The 23,562-nt window shown below is 41.1% G+C and overlaps 2 protein-coding genes across 2 annotated transcripts; both read left to right on the top strand.

The window, feature by feature from the left end:
• Positions 1-279: 279 nt before the first annotated feature.
• On the top strand, positions 280-1,996 carry LOC113013563 (uncharacterized). Its single transcript, XM_026154577.1, has 3 exons — positions 280-488; positions 598-789; positions 903-1,996. The coding sequence occupies exons 1-3, from the start codon at positions 398-400 to the stop codon at positions 1,274-1,276; spliced, it is 657 nt and encodes a 218-aa protein (XP_026010362.1). The 5' UTR covers positions 280-397; the 3' UTR covers positions 1,277-1,996.
• A 13,143-nt stretch (positions 1,997-15,139) lies between these two features.
• Positions 15,140-23,021, top strand: LOC113015684 (hemicentin-2-like). Its single transcript, XM_026157808.1, has 8 exons — positions 15,140-15,503; positions 15,584-15,625; positions 18,281-18,613; positions 19,069-19,410; positions 19,601-19,933; positions 21,328-21,606; positions 22,910-22,932; positions 23,001-23,021. Exons 1-8 carry the CDS (start codon positions 15,140-15,142, stop codon positions 23,019-23,021), a joined length of 1,737 nt encoding a protein of 578 aa, XP_026013593.1.
• Positions 23,022-23,562: the final 541 nt, after the last annotated feature.

Raw genomic sequence — 23,562 nt, 5'->3', positions numbered from 1 at the left:
CATTTGACAAGCTGAGAAGGTTCACTTCTTCTTGACCTCACTGATCTGTGTGATATCCCAGCTGGAGAGGAAGAGTCAGATGAGGCTGGAGTATTTTTCATCAAAGCTTTATTACCAATAGAGATTGAAAATGTGACGTCATTCAAGGGGAAAACCGTAAAGGATTGTGGGCACTCGTGGCAAGAGCTACTAGCGCACGCAGGCTTTCAATTGAAATCAGTTACACAGCGATAAAAAGAAACCAAAAATGGCAAGAAGCTGTTGTATTATTAACTGCACAAGCCGGGCGAGCAACAGCTGCGTGAAGCCGACGGGTAAAGTGATTGGTTTTTATCGGATTCCGGCGTGGAGCAGAAATTGTCCAAGCCATGTCTCCGAAGTCAAGAAGAGGCGACGGATGGCCTGGATTGCCGCTATCCGAAGACCTAATATAACGTTCGAGAACACTCCACCTCACATGTTAGTCTGCTCCACGCATTTCCACAAAGGTAAGTGTTTTGTAGTAGTTAATACTTCTTATATGGCGCTGAACAGAAATCATCGCGCTATGGTCCTTTGTTTATTGTGGCTGTGTGTAATGTTAGCTGTGTTTTGTAGGCAAACCAGCCTACGAAATGCTGGAATGCGATCCAGACTGGGCACCCTCTCTCAAACTGGGCCACAGAGAGTCTCAAGCTTCCACCACAGAGAGATTTGATCGGTTAAGACAGAGATTGAAATCAAAAGAGCCACGAAAAGTCTCGTGTTCCTCTGGGTCAGAGACGGCTCATCCAGGCGAAATCCATGCAGGTAAAATTGTCTGTGTACATAAATTTTTTCCACTATTTCCACATTAGGTGCTGTGTCTTGTTTTTGCACATAAAATGATCTTGTCTTTGTCTGTATGCATTTGTGTTTTTCAGCACCTGACACTACGGAAACTACAGCTGAGATCCAACCACAGCAGATAACTCCACAGCACGAGGATGAAGATCTGCAGGACTGTAAAATGTGTTCTCTAAGGTTACAAGAAATAGCACACCTGCAGGAAGAAAACCTAATATTACAAAAAGAACTGTCCAAAAGGAAATTAGACATGGAATTCTTGAAAGATAACAACTCTAAAGTTAAATTCTACACAGGGCTGCCTTCTTTTGCTTTATTAATGGGGGTGCTACAACAAATCAGCCCGAGCTTGCCAGACACTGACAGGAACATTTCCCAGTTTCAGATGCTCTTGTTGTCTCTCATGCGTTTAAGACTCAACCTTCCAATTGCACATATTGCATATCTTTGATATTAGCCGGACAACCACATCCAATGTATTTAACATTACTGTAAATGTGCTATACGCTCACCTCAGTCCACTGGTGCACTGGCTGGGAAGACATTGCATACAGGCCAGTATGCCACACCAGTATGTTGAGATGTTTGGTGACCGGGTGACAGTTATTATTGACTGTTTTGAACTGTTCATAGAGAGAGCACAAAATTTACGCGCCATGGCGGAGACGTATTCCACATACAAAAGTAGACACACAATGAAATATCTCATTGGCATCACACCACAAGGGACCATCTCTTTCATTTCTAAAGGATGGGGAGGGCGTACCAGCAATAAATGAATAGCTGAAACATCTGGCTTTCTACAGAAGCTGTCACCTGGGGACACAGTGCTCGCTGGCTGGGGTTTTGATATCAAGGAAAGTGTTGCCCTAATGGGTGCCACTTTAAAAATCCCAGCATTTACACAGGATTGTAGTCAGCTACAAGCAAAAGATGTGGAGGACACACGAAAACTGGCACATGTCAGGATCCATGTTGAACGCGTTATAGGCTGTCTACGGTCCAAGTACACTATCCTAAATGACACCATCCATTTAGGTTTTGTGGTGCCATGTGAAGGTGAGAACATGACTTTGCTGGATAAGATAGTGTCATGTGCACTCACAAATATGTGCCCAAGTGTTGTTGTGAAGCATGCAAGTGATGAATAACTGTTTTCCAATTTGTTGTATCAATTGTTTGTTGTGGTTGTTATTGTTTTGTTGTGCAGCTGTTTTTTTATACAAATCAGCAAATAATGCACAACGGTATACTATTTTGCCTTTGTCCTGTAAGCTTCAATAGTAACATGTAACACTGTTGTCAGTTATAAATAAAGACAGTCCTGATGAAAGACTTGTGCAACACTTACTTTATTTGTATTGGTTCTGACACTGTATATTAGTACAAACTGAAAAGAAAGAGATTGCGTCGGCCCATTCTGGACATAAAGAGATAATTTACAGCTGCAAATGCGTGCATTTGATGCGGCGCTTGGATTGTTTTGCCACGAGTTACCGGCATGCAGTGCGCGAAAGTCACGTGGTCTGTCAATCTCTATGCACACTGGGAGATCCCACTACATGCAGTCACAGCAAGCACCAAGTGGATCTTGGGGGGTATCTTACTGAGGCAGCTCTTACTCCTCATTTTATGACAGGCAGACCCCCACTGTCAATAAATTCCTCACTCTGCACAGTTACACACCAAAGTTTGGCTAAACTACCTGCTCTGGCATGTCAGAGGTCAGGTTCAGCAGCTTAATCTCATACTTGACAGCTTTAAAGCCACATGAAATGCTTTGAGAATAAAAGTTCACAATTGTCCTTTAAACAGGGGTTGATCAAGTCATCCTAACAAGACACACACTTACGAATCATTTCCTGTTCTTCTGATCTGCAGCCGAACCCTATTGTCCAAGCACATCATATTCTAATTGTTCTTTTATTCTACTCACAACTGTAAAAAAAAAAAACCCGAAAAAAACAGCAAAATTGCCACAAAAAATCCCGCGATACAGCGAGGCCGCGAAAGGTGAATTACGTTATAGCGAGGGACCACAGTACCTCAGAGTGTGTACTTCACATTTTTGTGTTGTATGTGTTTAAGGTGAAATGATTAGATGCTAGAAACATGAATGTGGTATGAGCCCACAGTCAGCACCTGTATCAGTGACACAGAGTCCAGTGTGTGGGCTCAGTTCACAGGCAGACAGGAGGAGGCGTGTTTCACTCCTTTCTCTTTGTAATGAAGAGCTTTATTCTTTTATTGGATCATCTTTAACCTTCGTACAGTCTGTGAATGTTACAGCCTCTGACCTGCACATCACTCTTTATTTCTTCCATCTTTCCCTTTATCTTTCTTCAACACTGCAAAGAGCTTTTATTATGAAGGTTCTCAGGGAGGAGGAGACTTCCGGTAGAATCGAAAGTCGGTGCTTCTTCGTTCGCCATCTTGTTCAGAGCAACGGATCTGTGTCTGGGAGCGGTCGGTGAGGATCAGCTATAACGAAACTGTTACCGAGGATGAAGATGATGATAATCGTGCTCCTCTTACTCGGTAAGAAACACACACACACACACAGAGGTGTTTTTAACCGCAAATGTTCACGTTCATCAAGCTCGTTCGTGTGATGAAGCTCGTCCCCGCGGCCTCCTTGCAGGGCGGATCCCGCACTTTCAGCTGGTTTGATCACCGATCATGTGTGTGTGTTTAAACCAGGGGTCGGCAACCTTTCTGATGATGAGTGCCGTCTAAACTTTCCTCTGAAGTAAATGTGCCATATGATTGTTAGCGATGTGCGGTGTTCCAGATCAGCTGGCGTTCAGATCAACTGGCGTCGGTCGAACAGATGTGTGGCAGTCTTGCGTTTCTGGAGCTGCTACCGACAAACCAGCAAAAAAACGCCACCTGTGACACGTGTGAGGTTATCTCAAACACACTCCGTCAGTCTCGATGCTGGTGATTGCATTGCAAATCCGTCAGCAGATAAATTGGAGCAGCCGGGCTACGTAAGTGTAGAGGGGCGTGTTCGCTTTGCCGTCCAGCGGGTGTGTGGACGGGAGCGTGACACAGTCGCTCCACAAAAAAAAAAAAAAAAGACACAGTCCTCCACCTCAAATCACTACTGCGCAGACTCTGGCTCCAAAAATGCAAGATGGCAGCCTCCACAAGTGGGATTTTTTTTTTTAATGAACTTTATTCAGAACAATGACAATCTCAAAGAGACAAGCGCCATATTAAATCAATCAGAACAGAATCACATCTCCTGTACACCACGATGAAATCGACAATAACTGAAAGTAAACATACATACATACACACACATATATATACATATATATGCATATACACATGCATACATACACATCCATATCCACACAGCTACATAATAATAATATAAAAAGATGAATAACCAATACAAAAATAAATAACAATAAAAAAGAATGAAAAACAAGGAACAGAAATAAAGACGACAAGGGGGATCATAAAATCTCTAAAAGTGAGGTTCCATAAACAAGACTCATAACTTAAATAAGGGGCTAAGAAAAATCAAACTCTTGTATAAATCTATGCAATTTGATTGCTTAGGGCTTATTTATTAGCTTAAGAGATTTACGGAACAGGGAGAGGTCGTTTTTAAGAGCAGGCCATGAAGGGGGGGATTTAGCATATCGGCATTTATGTATGTAATACTTTGTTAACTAAAAGCTCACTATTTTTGTCCTTAAGGATTACTCCAATTTGAATATTTTGAAAAGACCAAAAATCAATATATCCATACTGGGACAATATTAGGACATGGAGAGATTTCCATAAATTCTGGATTGTCACACATCCATAGAACATGTGCTCTGTTGTTTCTGAAATTGTTTTACAAATATAACATTTGTATTTGTATCTTTATTTATTTCAGACATAATAAAACAAACAAAAAAAACCAATATATACTCGTCTACATGTATTTTCATTTACGAATACGAATATGTGTGTAGATATACACACATATTCGTATTTGTACAGACAAACAAGAAAGAAATATAATAAAATAAAACACATTCGTCTAACATGAGATAACAGTTGTTTGGTCTGAAAAGGAGTAGGAAGAAGTATGCACATACTTATTAACTCCTACCCCTGCTCAACATCTTATTAATCCCACATATTTACCTAATTCTCCTCATCACATACTCCACACAATACACAAGAAAACTTATATCAACAAGGCTGGCACGATATTTATAATTTCAATACGAGTTGACATATTTATACATACAATCGGTGATTGTCTTCTTCAATATCATATCCTTCCAAGAGTAATTTTCGAAGTGTCTTTATGAACTTGCCAATTCCTGAGCATTGCTGTAATTCTGCAGTAAAGCTATTCCACAGTTTTACTCCATTAATAGTTACACAAAAAGTTTTAACATTTGTCCGTGCTTTAAGTATCTTCAGATTCAACTTACCCCTTAGTTCATAGTCTCCTTCTCTGTCATAGAACATCCTCTGTATATTTCTTGGTAACATATTGTATCTAGCTTTATACATAATTTTTGCCGTTTTGTATTTTATAAGATCCATAAACTTCAATATTTTAAATTTCAAAAACATGGTGTTTGTATGGTCTCTAAATCCTGCTTTACTAATTATCCTGATTGCTTTTTTTTTAATTTTACATATTGGTTGAAGTGAAGTTTTATATGTGTTTCCCCAAATTTCCACACAGTATTCCAAATATGGCAATATAAGTGAACAGTAAAGTACCCGGAGTGATTTGGAAGGCAAAAAATATTTAACTTTACTCAGTATGGAGACACTTCTTGACAGTTTAGCTTGTAAATACTTTATATGAGATTTCCAGCAGATTTTGTTATCTATTATCACACCCAGAAATTTTGTATCCAAAACTTGCTCTATTTCGACATTATTTACTAATAACTTTGCTTCGGCATCTTTTTTATAATTTCCGAATAACATAAATGTCGTTTTTTTCCAAATTTAGTGATAACTTATTTTTATCAAACCATGTTTTCAGTTTAATCATTTCTTGTGTTACAATTTCCAAAAGCTGCTGTAAGTTCTCTCCAGCACAAAAAATATTTGTATCATCTGCAAATAGAATAAACTGTAATATATCTGATGTTCTACATATGTCGTTGATATAGAGGATAAACAGCTTTGGTCCCAATACTGACCCCTGTGGAACTCCACAAACAATGTCCACACACTCTGATTGATGTTCCCCCATTTTCACAAATTGCTTCCTGTCTCTCAAATAACTCTTTACCCACTCTAACACCACTCCTCTAATGCCATAATACTCCAATTTATCGAGTAATATTTCATGATTTATTGTATCAAAAGCTTTTTTTTAAGTCGATGAATATACTAGCTATACATTGTCTTTTATCTATACTGTTAGTGATATTTTCGATCAATTCTATTAATGCCAATGATGTTGATCTATTTGATCTGAAACCATACTGACTATCCGTTATTATTTTGTGTTTGTCTACAAATTTGTCAAGTCTATTAATAAAAACCTTTTCCAGTATTTTTGAAAATTGAGAAAGTAGAGAGACAGGCCTATAATTTGTAAATTGGTGTTCATCACCATTTTTGAACAATGGTGTTACTTTAGCTATTTTCATTTGTGTCGGGAATGCACCAGTTTGTATGGACAAATTGCAGATATGTGTTAAGGGTTTGGAAATGCCCTCTATCACTTTTTTGACTATTTCCATATCTATATCATCAGAGTCTGTAGAGTTTTTTGTTTGTAATTTCCCAACAATATCAATGATTTCCTTTTCTTCTACTGCCGTTAAGAACATTGAATGAGGATTGCGATCAATGAGTCTACCGAATCTGTCATATCAGGAATTGTTTCAGCCAAGTCTGGCCCAACACTTACAAAGAATTTGTTGAAATCATTTACCACATCGCTCATATTAGTAATGTTTCTATCATTATTTGTGAAATACGAAGGATAGTCTGACTGTCCAGAGCCCTTTTTAATGATGGTATTTAATGTTTTCCAAATCCCTTTAGTATTATTTTTATTCATAATCAATAATTTCTCATAGTATTCCTTTTTACATGACCTCAAAATACTCGTTAATTTATTTTTATATTTCTTATATTTATTTTCAGCTTCTGTACTTCGGTTCATTATAAATTCTCTGTATAAGGTATTTTTCTTCTTACATGCATTTTGCAATCCTTTTGTAATCCATGGCAACGACTATTATATAACATTTTAAATTTTCCTAAAAAAATCTCATAAGCTTTATCAATATTTTTTTCCCTATACAGCGTCTCCCATTCTTGCTTGAGCAAATCATTTTTAAATGCATTTATTGACTCTTCTGTTCTCATTCGTTTGTATTTTACTATATTTTCCTGTGTAACCTTCCTATAATTTTTATTATACACTATAAAAACAGGTAGGTGATCACTGATATCATTTATTAAAAGACCACTTATGGATCTATTTTCTATTTCATTTGTAAATATATTGTCTATTAAGGTTGCCGATTGTGCTGTGATCCTACTGGGTTTAGTGATCATTGGACAAAGTCCCAAGCTATACATTGTGTTAATAAACTCCTCTGTCATTTTCTGTTTGCTTGGATTTAATAGATCTATGTTAAAATCCCCACAAATGAACATGACTTTTTGGTTTGTCCTAGTGAATGTTTTATCTACCCACTCCTTAAAAATTTCAGTATTTGAACCTGGTGTTCTATATATACAGCTTACAATGACATTTTTCTCTTTTCCCATACTAATTTCTATTGTTACACACTCTAATATATTATCTACCACCATCGACATTTTTTCTACCATCTTGTATTTTAAATTTTTGTCCACAAACAAGGCCACACCACTGCCATTCTTATTCTTTCTATTTATAAGATTTAATTCATATCCATCTATTACAAAGTCCTCTCCTTTCTCTTTATTAATCCATGTTTCAGATACTGCAATCACACTGAATGGATGTGCAAATTTGCTTAAATATTCTCTTATTTTATGAAAATTTGCATATAAACTTCTACTGTTAAAGTGAATTATAGATATTTTACCGTCCACCTTGACAGTTTTGTTAAATTGACCATCATTATGATAATAGCAGGTATTTTTGATGTTAAAAAAGTTCAGTTCTGGATCAATGTCCTGCTCTGTGAAGTGTGTTTTGTATTCCTTGTTTGCTGGTGAATTTATCTCCTGATTAGCAATCCTTTGTGATAACAATGTATAGATCCCAGATAATGAGTTACTTGATTGTTCCATCCTTAAATGTGTTACGCTTTTAGCTTTCGTTGTTGTCTTCTATTACCTGCTTGGATGACTGTAGATTGTTCGCCCAGCTCCTCGTCTTTGTAGTTATATTACTTGTTAATGTTTTCCAGATCCTGCATGCATTTGATGACCAACACTTTAGCTTCCTCCGGTGTGCCGTTAAGCTTAATAAATATTTTACAGTTTGTAGTCCAGGTATTCTGAATTTTTCCCAGTTTCCTTAAGTGTCGTGCTTTCTTCGCCATGTCAGCATTGGATTTTGTTAGATGGTCATTCATGTAGACGTTCGATCCTTTTAGTTTCCTCCCCTGCTTCAGCAGTGCATTCTTGTGTTTCCTGTTTACAAATCTCATGATGATAGCTGGTTTATCACTAGCATTTCTCCTGGGCAAGAGGTGGCATGCCTCGATGTTATTGCAATCCAGGTCGATCCCTTTCGACTGCAAGAAGCCAGCTACTTGTTGCTCCGTAGAGCTCCCATCCAATTCTCCTTGCTCCTCTTTACTGCCAGCAGTCACAGCCCGAGCATATATATATATAGCATATATGTAGCCCTGTGATGATCACATCATTCATTCTGGTATATTGCTCCAGGTCCGCGACCTTACTCTCCAGATAGACAATCCGTTTCTCCTTCTCTGCATTCTGGTTACGTAGCGACCTTATTTCCTCGACTAAGTCTAGGATATATTTCTGTTGTAGCTTGATAGCTGATGTTTCCTCAGTTAGAAAGTCCAATGACTTTTTGATGTCCTCAATTTCATCGGCGTTCGGTGTTCTCTTAGGCCCCATTGAGCTTGTTGTCTCGCTTGCTCCGTTCACCGTCTTCCCTTCTCGTGCTTCTCTTTCTGCTTCACCAAAGTTTATCTCCCAAACATTTCCACCAAAGTTGTCTAACACAAATTTAAATCTGTCTCTCATAAATTCATTGGAGGGGTAAATATTTTTTGTAGTTCTAAACTGGACTTCTTTAAATTTGGGGGGAATTGGAAATGTTAAATATTTGGTTCTGATCAACGAGATCTCAGATTTGTTATAATCTTTAAAGACGAGTGAATGTTTTATCCTACCTGGATATAAGGTGTTAACCAAATACCTCCTCAAAAACTGATTATTGCATTTTCCATTAACCAAGTCAAGACCATCTAGTTTAACTTTGTGCAAATTTGGAGTCTGTATATTTGAAAAATTGTTCTTTACCGTATTTACAAGGACTGTTGGGATATTCTGTGAAACCTTTTATAGAGCTCGAACGAGCAACTCATGTCATATTTCTCATTAAGCCTGTTTAATTCAAGTATATCTCCATTTTCATCCATTATATGTGTCACAGACCAAATTTGTTTTGTCATCCATTCTTCCACAAACATAGATTTCCCCCGATTCAATATCACCCTATTATTCCACAGTGGAACATTGTGGGGACTGAAGTTATGTTTAAACATTAATTTCCAATTTAACAAAACTTGTTGATGAAATTTGGAAAGTTTTATGGGTAGTTTAGAAATTTCAAAATCACACACTAAAAGGAATTGGATCCCCCCAACTTTGTTGAAAATAACAGATGGTATCAAGAACCAGATCTCATTATCATTTTTCAAGAAAGATCGTAGCCAATTAATCTTTAAAATGCCATTCATTATTTCAAAATCGATTGCCTTTAAACCCCCCTCTTCATAATCTTTTATCAAGTCCCTGTTACTAACATAATGATGTTTATTTTTCCATATGAAATTAAAATTCACCTTATTGATGTCTTTTATAATTCTTGGTGGTATGGCTAGGGAATAAGCTGGATAGATTAATCTGGACAAAGATTCAACCTTGGTCAACATTATCCTGTATCCTGTTGTATTGTCGGCAAGCTGACTTATTATTAATTTGTGATTATTTATGTCTAATCCTTTGATGTTTGAGTTTATGACAGTAATAGCAAGTAATTCAGTGGCTACAATGAATAAAAGAGGTGAGATGCTGCAGCCCTGCCTGATACCTCTCTCCACCCTGAACCTGGGACATGTGCCTTCTGAAAGAGAAACACAACTATTAATATCAGTGTATAACATAGTGATCATATCCAGAAATGCATCACCAAACCCAAAATGTTTAAATGTCTTAATAATAAAAGTGTGTTCAATAGAATCAAATGCTTTATGGAAGTCCAAGAACAACATAAAACTATCATCCTTAATTAGGTAATTGTAATCGATGAGGTCCAAAACCAAGCGGATATTATTTTGGATCAACCGTCCTTTGAAAAATCTTGATTGTGTTGGGCTAATTATTTCAGAAATACCTGTTTTTAGTCTTGTTGCTAAAACTTTTGTAAAAACTTTGTAGTCTGTATTTAAAAGTGTTAAAGGTCTTAGATTACTTAGTTTTTTCTTATCTTTCCCCGGTTTTGGAATTAATTTTATAACTCCCTGTTTCATTGTTGTTATAAGCTCCTTTTGATTTATACATTCATTTAACGCACTGAATAATAGTAATTTTAGGTCTTCCCAAAAGTGCTTATAGAAATTAGTTGTTATACCATCTGGTCCCGGTGAACGATCAGATGCCATGCTCTTAATAGCAAAATCAAATTCTTCTATAGTTAGGTCTTCATCACAAATTTCTCTAAAATTATCATCAATTACTGGAATCCACTTACTGATTTTGTCAAAGAAGGAGGTGACATTTTGTTCTGAGTATGAAGACTTATAAAGGTTACTGTAAAAAGTAAATACTTCATTTGAAATGCGTTTAGGGTCTGTACATTCCTCTCCGTCGATTATTAGGTTACATATTGAGATATATTCTTGTCTACGTTTTTCTAGATTGCAAAAATAGGCAGTGTTCTTTTCACCCTCTTCTATCCACTTGGCTTTGGATCGCAAATAAGCAGCCTTGGCTCTATAAAGGTACATTTCGTCCAATTTAGATTATAAATTATTAATTTTTCCTTTTTCCTCCTCAGTCCGATTCAATTTGCCATACAGATTCACAAGTTCTTTTACTACATTTGATTCCTCTTCTTTTCTTTGTCTGTTTAACTTTTTACCGAATGCAATTGAGGTTTTTCTGATTCTAAATTTAAGATATTCCCATTTGAGTATCGGTGTATTGATGGCTTCATCATTCTGGATATCTACAATTAATTTTTTAATAGAATTACAATACTCCTCATTTCTCAGCATCTGACAATTAAATTTCCAATAATCCTTAAATGTGTTGTTTTGGTCTTTGCTTTGTAGTCTCAGAATAATGGCGCAATGGTCACTTAAGGGACTGTTAGAGATGACTGTTTCCTTAACATTTTGTAAAATTGAGTTGGATACCAACCAATAATCAATACGTGATCTGCTTTGACCATTAGGTTGGTGCCAGTGAATTGTTTTACATCTTCGTTTAACACTCTCCATACATCTATTAATTTAGTATCATTAGCAAATTTTTCAAATATTGGGTTTTTATGTTCTCTTGAAAATTTTGAAGGCCATCTATCCAACCATTCATCAGGAGTCACATTGAAATCACCTCCAACTACTATATAATCAGTAGGGAATTTGGTGTAAAGTTCCTTTATAACTGTAGAAATTTGATGCAGCAGGTTCTTATTCTCTTGATCATTGTTGTATCCATAAACATTAACCAAAATAATCAGAGTATTATCAGTATTTAACACACAGGCAACCCAATGTCCATTTTTGTCTGCCATGTTGCACAAAAGCCTACCAGGACATCTGTTGAAACAAATAGCAACCCCAGCCAACCTGTTTGTACCATGACTAAAAAAATTTTTATCTCCCCATTGTGACCAAAATTTCACATCAAAATCCTCAGAATGAGTTTCCTGGAGAAAAAAACAATTTGCCTGTTGCCCCTTGCAGAACAGAAAAACAGCTTTGCGCTTAATTGTGTCTTTAAGTCCCCTTGTGTTAAAGGAAAAAAAAGAAATATTCGTTTTTAATTGGAACACAGAACACATGAACAGCTTTAAAGAGGAAGTTTAGGAGATGGAGTAGGAAAATCTTGAGATAAAAGTCCCATCATCCGAAATGTTCCACTGTATATTCCTTTCGTAGTCAGATGTCAGCCCGTACCTGGAGTCTCTACCCTGATACGTTTGCCTTCTATGAAACCAAAAGGGCCCCTGAAGCCTGCAGCCTTGCCTTCCTTCTGAGCCTGGTCGATTTTTGGCCACAACGCTTGTCTGGATCTCCAGTCCTCTGGGGTCAGGTCTTCAGCAAAGCGGATGCCTTCTTCTTTGCACACGGGAGAAGTCTTTGTTCGCCTCCAGATGTCATCTCTCACGGCACGTCTCACAAACAGAATAATGATTTGTCGATGCTTATTCTCCACCGCTCTTCCCACTCTGTGGACAACATCAACTGCTTCTTCCATCTTCATCTTTAGGTCCGGAGCAATCCTTCCTAGAAGTTCCACCACTTCTTCTCTGATATTTTCATTTGTTTTCTCCTTTTTCCCTTTGATACGGAGACACCATCTTCTTTTGTATCTTTCCTGGCTCAATCCTTAATATCGTCATTATCTTTGTTGATTGATTCCATCTCTTTTTCCAGGTGTTTTATTTTCTTTTTGCATTCTTGCAGCTCCTCTGAATTAGACTGCACCGATTTAGCGATGGAAGCCAGCATGGCGCTATGTTGTTGAATTTGTTTGCTAACTTCGTCCATGCGGTCATCAACACGTTTTCCAAGACTCTCAGTAGCTTTCAGTATAGTGTCAGTGGATGTGTTGGAGTCATTATCACTAGCCGTACCTTTTGCTTTTTTCTCCATATGTGGTTTCTCAGGAGTATTATCAGGGGTTGTTAACAGTCTGTCCCTCTTGTTGCTGCTGGAATTAGCCGTTTCCATCGGAGCTGGGTAGTCATGCTCGCTGTTTCTCTGGGTTGTAAAAGGGAGGTTTTTCACTGCCGGAGGTTTCGTGTTGTTGGTTTTCTTCATGTTCGGGCTGAAACGTCGTCAATATAGCTCAAAGGAGTGGATTTTATAACTACAAGATTAAAACATCGGGACTTTAGTGAGGAGTTCAGACGGATGCGACTGCTCAGTCCGCCATCTTGCCCGCCGCCTCCACAAGCGGGATTGTCACTACCCGATCCGTACCGGAAACCCGATCGGTACCCCGCATGCGCGAAAGGTTTCTACTTCCGGTCGTAGCGTTTTACGATAGTTACAGGTCAGAGTATCTGTTAAGATGTTAAGAATAACAAGTATATCTTAAAATGTTTGCAATAATGAAGCATTTCAGTACAATGTAGACAAAAACGAAAAATAAAAAGATAGTGACAGATCGGGACTCTCCGATCCTTACTGCGCATGTGTAAAGTCTGACCGTACAAATCGGGTCTACCCGATCCGTACCGCGCATGTGCAGATGTTTTCTTCTTCTTCTGTTCGTTTAATGGCAGTGTACTCCCCAGTGTACGAGGATACCGCCACCTGCTGACCGAGCGAATAAACCCTATTATAAACTGAATTAGCGTCATTACAAACGTGTGTTAAATCTGATTTAGCGATAGTCGAGTGTGTTTATGCTTGTCTGTGAGGAGAGGATTGTTGGAATAGTGATGATGATGTGCGCTATCACTGTCAATTGTCAGTAAACACTTCATCTGGCTGATGAATCTTCACGTGAGATATTACAAAGTCTGCATTATTAACTCTGTCATTAGGCGCCATTCTTCTTATTTTACGGCGCTGTTGCTCAATTGGGGGACGCTCTCTGTTGAGGAGAAAAGCATGAATTTGTTTGTATACGGATTATCCATAGTTTAAATGTCCCGGGCAGTCGAAAAGGAGGCAGAGCTGCTGAGAAATGCTAGGAGCTAACTGGGCGCTAACCGTATCATTCAAATATATTGAATGTCGCAATGTTGGCAAAGAGAGGAAGTGACGTAAGATTTGCGCATGAGGGGTACCGATCGGGTTTCCGGTACGGGTCGGGTAGTGACAGGGATAATTTGGCTTCATTTTTGTACAATAGGAGGAGGCGGGGTCGCGTCGTCCATGTTTTCTACAGTCAGTGGTTTAAACATGTGTGCAGTACAGGCAGCAGGAGACAGTGAGGTTGGATGCTAACAGGCAGGACTCGAAACCGGGCCTGCAGGGCTCTGTGAGTCTCCGACACCCTGACCCTGGCTGTACACTATTGTACTGAGCAGCGTGTGTGAGAGAGAGGTGATCTGACGTGTCTGAGCTCAGACTGCAGCTACAGGAAGTTCCCACTGACCCTTTTTAGATGTAACTCCAAACCCGAGCAGGGGGAGGAGCCACAGACACAAACAGGAAGTAGAAACAGTAAACCAGCCCTCCTCCTGTCACACAGCCAGGGTGCTGATGGAGCTGAGACCTCCACCCACACAGAGGAACAAGCACACTCACCCAAAGCCTGCTTTATGAGGCAGACACAGAAACATGTACTACATATTGAATACTATGTGTAAATACTACATATTTGTCCTGCTGCAGCTGAGGAGCATATAATCATTCAGTTAGTAACATAGTTTTCTCTTTTGTCTGATGTCACAGCCTGAGTTACTTTCAGCTGATGTTATTCACACCATATACGCTACATTCATGATAATTAACACATGCCTGCAGACAGATGAGCTTTATCCACCTGACCTGAGCCCATCTTTCACTGCACACCTGCTGATGGACCTGAGTGACGCTCACAGGAAGCTTCTCTCAGCTTTTTCCTCTGAGTACAGAGCAGGTTTCTGTGTGAGGGGAGGACATGGGGACTGCTGTGTGTGCAGAAGCCTTTACTGTACATGTGTGTTTGTGTTGGTGATCCGAGCTGGATGGAGACACTGATGAGCTGGACAGGTTCACTGTGACAGACCTGAGCTGATGGTTCATGTTAGCACGGCACTGTTTCTTTGCTGAAGTGTGTGTGTGCGTGCGTGTGTGCGCGTGTGTGCGTGTGTGTGTGTGTGTGTGTGTGTGTGTGTGTGAGAGAGAGAGAGAGAGAGAGAGAGAAAGGTCATGTGACTGGAAGCACAGGTCTCACCTGCTTCATGTTTCTCTCCTCAGTTTCCCAGCATGCCTCGGGGGTGAAGGTGTACGAGGGGGAGGACTCTGTCCTGCTGTCCTGTCAGGTATCAGCTGATGTTTCCAGGAACTCCACATCAGCAGTGTGGAACCGTGATGGGTTCAAGAACCCAACGGTTCACCTGCGTAGTCAGAGTGGTGACGATCTTAGACGTCAGAATGATCTTTACGACGGTCGAACATCAATGAGAGCTGACGCTCTGCAGACTGGAGACCTCAGCCTCACTCTGAGGAAGCCCACAGTCTCTGACAGTGGAACCTACACCTGCAATGCTCTCAAGGCTGGACAAGCTCAGGGACAGCCTGAAGTAGTACATCTGAAGGTCACAGGTCAGTGGACAGAAGTCAGATTAATGTGAGTTCATACAAACATGTTGATGATGTTCATGTCTCGTGTGTTTGTGTCACAGAACCTCCTCGAGTCTGGCCCAAAGCCCTCGCAGCTGTGCTGGGTACTGTCTGATCATCCTGGCTGCTGCCTTTGGTCTGTTTGTGTGCCGTGCATGCAAAAGGAAGAAGGAGAGAGAAGGTGCGTGTGTGTGTTTTATAATGTGTGTGTGTGCGTTTCCACAGAGCAGACCAAAAAGTGGAAGCAGCAGCCATCACCTTCACCTGTTACTCAGTCACACATTCAGTCATTCAGTTGTGTTCATCTTCTCAGTAACAATAATGAATCCTGTCTCGATGCTCAATCATTCAGGTAAGTATCTCCCAAACACTGCTGGACTCTGTGGCCTCCTTTCATCTTTCTCACAGCTGAAAATGTGCTGAGGAACTTTCCTCTGTGTATTCGAACACTTTGGTAGCAGAGCCTTGAACTCACACTGATGGAGCACATTAGAGGCTTCACCCACATCCTGGAGGTTTAACACACAGCTGCTCTTGTAGATCTGAACTGATTGTCTGATAGCGACGTCCTGAGGTCACATGACTAATGTGACCTCAGAGCACTTTTCCAGGATCAGCTGGTCTGAGCAGCTTCAGTGATTCAGGGTCCTTAGATGGAAGAGCAGATCCTCTGCCACCAATCACAGACCTGTTCCTGAGGTCTGGTGTTCTTCCACAGCTGAGCTGTTACTGACTCTCCACTTTGACCAGCAGCTCACAAACCAGCTTGTTTCAGCACTTACTGCTGTACTCTGGGGAATCAGTCCAGAAGTGTTTGTTACATAGTAGCAACAAATATTATTTTTCACTTAGTAGCAGCTCATTGCAGCTTAAATGGGGATCAAGATGGCGCCGGTGTCCATGGCTGCTCGTCTGTGGCTTATAGTTTTGTTTGTTTTTATATTGTTTCTGTCATGTGACACTCAGGAAATCTGCTCTCTACTGGTGTGATCGCCAGTCGCTTCTGAATCTCTGAAGTTCTGATCAAAACATCCGTTTGCTAACGCAAGACAGAGTTCCTGGTGCCCGCTGCTGTCACACATCCTGACCGGCCGTGCTGTCATGCTACCTCCCCAGTGAAGGCGTTGGGGTAGGCGCAGTGGCTGGCTGGTTAAACTCAAGCTTTCCTAATAATACAGAGATTATTTTGTGGAGTTTTTGTGCACCGACGTTTCCTGGACCCCGTGGGTTCCTGCCTCATCCCCGTGGTCGGCCAGGATGACACACCGCTCCTTTGTGACCCCTGTCCTCCTCGGCGGATGAGCTGATATCCTCGTGTTGGTGTTGTTCCCAGACCATCATGAAAATGTTGTTCCAGGTTCAACATTGCAAGTGACCAATCACATTGTTGTGACGTTATTCCTTTGCACGCCAAGCCATTCGTGCATTTATGAAATTCCAATGTTGCAATGACAATATCAATTCTTAAAGGGTTACGGTTAGGGTCAGGGTCCGTTGATCGGCGGACAGAGGCGGTTTCAAGCAGCTTTAGTACAGTTTTTTGTTTTACGCCGGTTTTTCCCAAAGTCGCAAAAGTATGACGTCACAACATTCTGATTGGTCACTTGCAATGTTGATCCTGGACCAACATTTAGTATGATGATCTGGGAACAACACCAACACGAGGACATCAGATCAACCCCTCCTCGGCTCAGTGTGCACCAGGCGAACCTGGACAATCTGAGGCTGCTGTGTGGGGCTCCCTGTGCTGCTGGGGCTCATACAAATTTCCCACATGTGGGACTAATAGAGGTTATCTTATCTTCAGCTCAGAGGGGGCGGGGCCTTCTCCATTGCTGCTCCTAATCTCTGGAACAATCAGCACATTAGAGACGCCGCTTCATTGTCCACTTTTAAAACACATCTTCTCATTTTACTGCTTTAATTGAATCTAATGTGCTGGTTTTGTTGTTTCCATTTAATTTGACCTCTTTTTTTATTTCTTCTTTCTTTTTGGGCACGGTGGTTATCACTGTTGCCTCCCAGCAAGAAGGTCCCGAGTTCAACTCCACCATCAGGTCTTTCTGTGTTTGTGTGGGTTCTCCCTGTGTCCTCCGGCTTCCTCCCACAGCCCACAGACATGCAGTTTGTGGAGATTCATTGAAAAAATCTAAATTGCCCATAGTTGTGAATGTGAGTGCGAATGGCTGCCTGTCTTTGTCTGTTGGCCCTGCGACAGACTGGCGACCTGTCCAGGCTGTACCCCGCCTCTCGCCCTATGACAGCTGGGATAGGCTCCAGCAGCCCTGTGACCCTGAAAGGGAGAAGTGGAAGCGAATGGATGGATGTTTTCTGTCATGTCAGAACTTTGCTTGCAGCTGGGAGTTGTCTGACAGCGCTTCATGAATTGATTACTTACAGTGTGACTGGTTTTAACTAATATCTGCTGGAATCTCTGCAGACCATCAGTAGCAGCCTGAAGCAGCAGAATTAGAAGAAGTCTCCTTCATGTCTCTAAAGAAGTGCTGACACATTACAACATACTGCAGCACTAATTCATGCACAACTTTCACAGATTAAATAAAAGCTTGTTATAATTCAAAGTTACTGCCTGTATGTTTGACACAGCAAAGCAGCTGTTTGTGCAGCCTCACACATCAACACAACAGTTCAGCTCCAAGTCAGAGAAACTCTGAGAACAGCAGGTTACACAGCAGAGGGCAGGATGGAGGATCAACCTCACTCATGTCTGTCTGTCTGTGTTCATGTTCTGCTCTCAGCTCTGCAGCCAGATGTGGTGGAGGTGTCACAGGGGAAGAAGTCTGTCCTGCTGCCCTTTAAAACCCCAGCTGACCTTCCTCAGGACGTCACAGTGGAGTGGACACACAACAATGCCATGAAGGTCCACGAGTATGAGAGTGGAAACAATCAGCCAGACAAACAGCACCAGAGTTACAGAGGTCGCACAGAGATGAAGGAAGACGCACTGAGAACTGGAGACTTCAGCCTGACCCTGAAAGACCTCCTCCTCACTGACAGTGGAGTCTACACCTGCACCGTCTACAAGAAGGATGGAGACAAGCTGCAGAAATCAGTGACTCTCAGTGTCAGTGGTGAGTGTAACAGCTGTTTGTCCACCATGTGAATCCTCCATGAATAAGATCCAACCAGACAGATTCTTGGGTGCTGTGTTCTTTATTTTAATTATTTTTAAGATAACCAAATGTCTGGATATGACAGTCTTTGTATCATCATCTTTTTGCTACCACACATAGTTGTAACCCCCATTACTGGTTTCATTCTCAAATGCTGTTTTTCAGAATATGTCCAGAGAGCTTGTATTGCTTTGTTTTCAGTTCGACAATAATAGGTCCAGCAAAGCTTTGGCAGGAGAACGTGCAAAGACATGATTGGTTAGCATTTGTAGCATAGAATTGATCACAGATAGTGCTGAATTTCTCTGTGTTTTTTTCTCAGCAGTGCACACAGTGGGAATATTTAGTGTCATCATCATGGAACAGTAACAGTGAGCTTTTTTATCTGTCTGTGTTCTTCTGTTCTCTCTCAGTTCCTCCGCCACAGGTGGTGAATGTGACAGATGCAGACGAGTCTGTCCTGCTGCCCTTTAAAACCACAGCTGTTCTTCCTCAGCACGTCACAGTGGAGTGGACACTCACTGAACCCACAGAGAGGATGGTCCATGTGTATGAGAGTGGAAACAATCAGCCAGACAACCAAGACCAGGATTACAAGGATCGCACAGAGATGAAGGAAGATCCACTGAGAACTGGAGACCTGAGTCTGACCCTGAAAAAGCCCCGCCTCACTGACAGTGGAATCTACACCTGCACCGTCTGCAACAAGGATGGACACATGCTGCTACAGAGAGTAGTGACTCTCAGAGTCAGAGGTGAGTGTTACGTGTGAGCTGGTTGTCCACAGTGGGAATCCCTGCATGTGTAAACCTGTGAGTGTGTCCAGCTGTTTGTGCAGCCTCACACATCAACACACAACACTGAGAACAGCAGCTGCTGGTTACACAGCAGAGGGCAGGATGGAGGATCAACCTCACTCATGTCTGTCTGTCTGTCTCTTTACAGAGAATGTGTCAGACATTGTGCAGGTGGCAAAATACGCGGTGTGCATCGAGCTGCCCTTTAAAACCACAGCTGTCCTTCCTCAGGACGTCACAGTGGAGTGGACACACAACAACATGAAGGTCCACGTGTATGAGAGTGGAAACAATCAGCCAGTTAAACAGGACCAGAGTTACAGAGGTCGCACAGAGATGAAGGAAGATGCACTGAGAACTGGAGACTTCAGTCTGACCCTGAAAGACCTCCACCTCACTGACAGTGGAGTCTACACCTGCACCGTCTACAACAAGGATGGAGACAAGCTGCTGCAGAAATCAGTGACTCTCCATGTCTATGGTGAGTGAAGCAGCTGTTTGTGTGAATCCAGCATGAATCAGTGAAATCCAAGAGCAGCTGATGGATCTGTGATAACCTGATACGATAAAATAATGTTTCTTATGAGACACAAAAGTGCTGGAAATGAATTTAATAACTGAAAGTGTAATGAGGTATTTTGTGTTTTCTGTCATATACAAGCTGAGTGTAGAGCTCTCCATCATCATCATCATCACTCTGAGCTGTTAATAAGAAGCTGCTGACACTCACTGATCAGTACAGATAAATATATTTGCTGGCACAGCTACTCCTCAGGGCTCTGCTGATTGGTCGACTTCTTTAACGAGACTTTTTGGTAAATAAGGAACAGAGTGCTTCATCTTCTATATATATTTGATCATAAACTAACGTTGTTTAAAATAATAATTAAGACTTTGATTATTTAAATGTGTTCTGGTAAATCAAAGCTGACAGCTAGTGCAGCAGAATCAGAAAGACTTTATTTATCCCCTACAACAGAGCAGGATGACGTTGAAGACAAGGACAGGGCATGAACAGGCAGCAAGCGTGAGCTAACAAATACACAGAATACACACAGTTTTAAAATTAAAATGAGTGAAAGGTTAATAAATAACGATGTTGGGATAAATACAGACTTCCTGATGATGGAGAAACACAAACATGATGTTTAAAGGGTTCAGTGTGAAGACTGTGATCCAGGTCTGAAGGAGATCCACGCCAGCGTCTGATAAACCTGTCGCTCACTCAGGACTAAAGTCTTTTTTTGTTCTGACATCACTTCCTGTGCTGCAAGTCCAGCCTCCAAACCTCTGATCACATCTGAAGTCTTCTGAACAGCAGTTGGTTTCTCTGAGGTTAATAACACACATATAACGGTGACAGTCAGCATCAGCCCACGGTGAAGCTTCAGGTGACTCCAGGCTGCCAGCATAGCTGAGACACTCACAGCTGTGAGTCTGTGACGAAGCTTCACTCAGTGTTTCACACATCCATCATGTTCCCGTCTGTAACTAGTGGCAACGGCCACTTACAGCTGCTTAGTTTCACCGATAACATCAGAGCTTATAAATACTTTAAATATTACTCCAGTACCATCCCTGCTCATCACACTTTACACAAAGGATCATCTCTGTGTTCTCTGTTTGATGGAAACAGTCAGCTGTGAGTGTGTCCAGCTGTGTGAGAATAAAAGCTGCACAGCTGTTTGTGCAGAGGCCATGATCACCCACTCACATCTGTCTGATCTCTTTTTAGAGAGTCTGCCTCACATGGTGGACGTGCCACAGGGGGAGGAGTCTGTGCTGCTGCCTTTAAGACAAAAGCTGACCTTGGTCCAGTTTGTCACTCTGGAGTGGACTCTCACTGGTGTCTGTCTGCCTCTTTTCTCTTTTCAGACACTCTGAGGAGTTTGGGGACAGTGTATGGAAACAAGTCTTATTTGCTCGAATTTAAAAAAACAGATAAACTTGATCAGATTTCCAAAGTGGAGTGGAAACGTATACACCCCAAATACAAGTTCATAAAGGAAATAACACGCCATCAGGGAAATGAGAAAGACCTCAGTCTGAACCTGGAAGACCTCCACCTCACTGACAGTGGAATCTACACCTGCACCGCCTATGACCACAAAGAAGACATCCTGCTGAGGCAATCAGTGATATTCAGTGTCAGAGGTGAGTGTATCAGCTGTTTGTCCACACCGCGAATCCCAGCTGTGTAAACTGCGAGTGTCCAGCTGTTTGCAGCTGTGTGAGAATAAAAGCTGCACAGCTGTTTGTGTGATTGAAATGCACTGAGTGTGATGCAGTACGGCAGCTATTATAGCAGTTAGTTATGGCCTGGAGATTCATGGAGCATGCTGTGAACTTAGCTAACATTACTTAGCAGTAATATGAGTTACTTTACTCAAGTGAAAGCTTTAAACATTAGAACGATACATAGCATTGTGAAAGACCAGGAGTCTCCATTTCAACTTTTGTCCAAAGCACTGACTTCAAACTACACACCAGTTTTTAAATTGTGTTGATAGTCCACGTAAAACCAGAGTCATGATCAAAAGTACACGTGATTTATTTTTCCTAAATAAAACAGAGGCCTTTACTACGGGGAGAGAAGAAGGACAGCGCTAGCAAACACTCCGCTTGTGAGCAAAAAAGGAAAAAAAAACACCTGTTTGTGTCAAACAATCAAAAAAATATATTAAAACGTGACATTTGGTTGTTTAGGAAAAGGGGAAGTTTTAGGAGTGAGTAAGTGAAAGAAAGAAAGGGAGGAAGGGAGTTTTCACAGGTGAGAGGTTTGTGACGTGTACCGTGTTTGAAGTCAAGTTAGTGTGTTGTCTTGTGTAGTTAGTGTGTAGTGTTGTTTTGTTTTGTGTGTCACTTTGTCACAGTTGCTGCACCAGAGCCACCAGAGGCAGATTGCAGTGTAAACGCTGTCTCCAGGTGGAAAAGTGATACACCTGCTGCTGTCATACCTGCAGGGTTTGTCCCTGTGCTGGGTGGAATAATGGTGATATGAGTGATCCATATGAGCACAAAGAATAGTCACGTGTTTTTGTTCTACAGAAGACTTTCATTCAAAAGCTGTTTCTGGTCAGCACCGACACATTAAACTACTTACACATTATAAATGTCTTCAAGCTCACACTGAGGCCTGTGGGGCACCATCAGCCACTGACACAGTATATGGATATTTCATACATTAAGGCTGCCTGTTTATTTAAGGGAGATGAACAATACATTATAACTGTACCAAATAATGTCACTGATGATAGATTAAATAAGTAGATTTTAGGAAATGCGCTGGGAAAACTTGAAAATGGACCTTGAAAGTGCTTAGAAAGTGCTTGAATTTGACCCTGAAAAAGGTGTACGAACCCTGAGTGAAACACTGAACGCTGCTGGTTACACAGCAGAGGAGATGCTGGAGGATCAACCTCACTCATGTCTGTCTGTGTTCATGTTCTGCTCTCAGATTTCCAGGTGGAGGTGGTGGAGGTGAAACAGGGGAACAAGTCTGTCCTGCTGCCCTTTAAAACCCCAGCTGACCTTCATCATGTTTTCAGTGTGTACTGGACTGTCTTTGAATCCACAGCGAAGATGGTCCATTACCTTGATGTGAATAAAAAAAACCAGCCAGATTTACAGTACGAGTCTTACATCGGTCGCACAGAGATGAATGAAGATCCACTGATCACTGGAGACCTCAGTCTGACCCTGAAAAAGCCCCAGCCCACTGACAGTGGTAGCTACACCTGCACGGTCTGCAACAAGGATAAACGCATCCTGGTACAGAAAGTCGTGACTCTCAGAGTCAGAGGTGAGTGTAACAGTGCAGTTAATGTTGAAGAAATGATGTAAAAAGATTGACAAGAAGTTTACACAATAAGAAAGAAAGTGATGTGTGTCGTAGTGTCACATAAAGATCTGAACACACGTTTAGCTGCACCATCCCTCCTGTAGTGGAACTACTCTGTGAAATATTTAAGGTGTCTAGTTTCAGTAACAGCAGAATTATCTTCACATGATGTCTGCAACCACAGACAGCTGACTGTGTTCATCTGGATGTTATTAATGGAAGTGTTAGGGTGACTTCTTCAGTCTCAGAAGGCTGAATGATGGATGATT

This window comes from Astatotilapia calliptera, chromosome 3 (assembly GCF_900246225.1).
Source record: "Astatotilapia calliptera chromosome 3, fAstCal1.2, whole genome shotgun sequence".
NCBI classification, from domain to species: domain Eukaryota; kingdom Metazoa; phylum Chordata; class Actinopteri; order Cichliformes; family Cichlidae; genus Astatotilapia; species Astatotilapia calliptera.
Note: the sequence above shows the minus strand (reverse complement) of the source record. Positions and strands in the feature narration are given on the sequence as shown.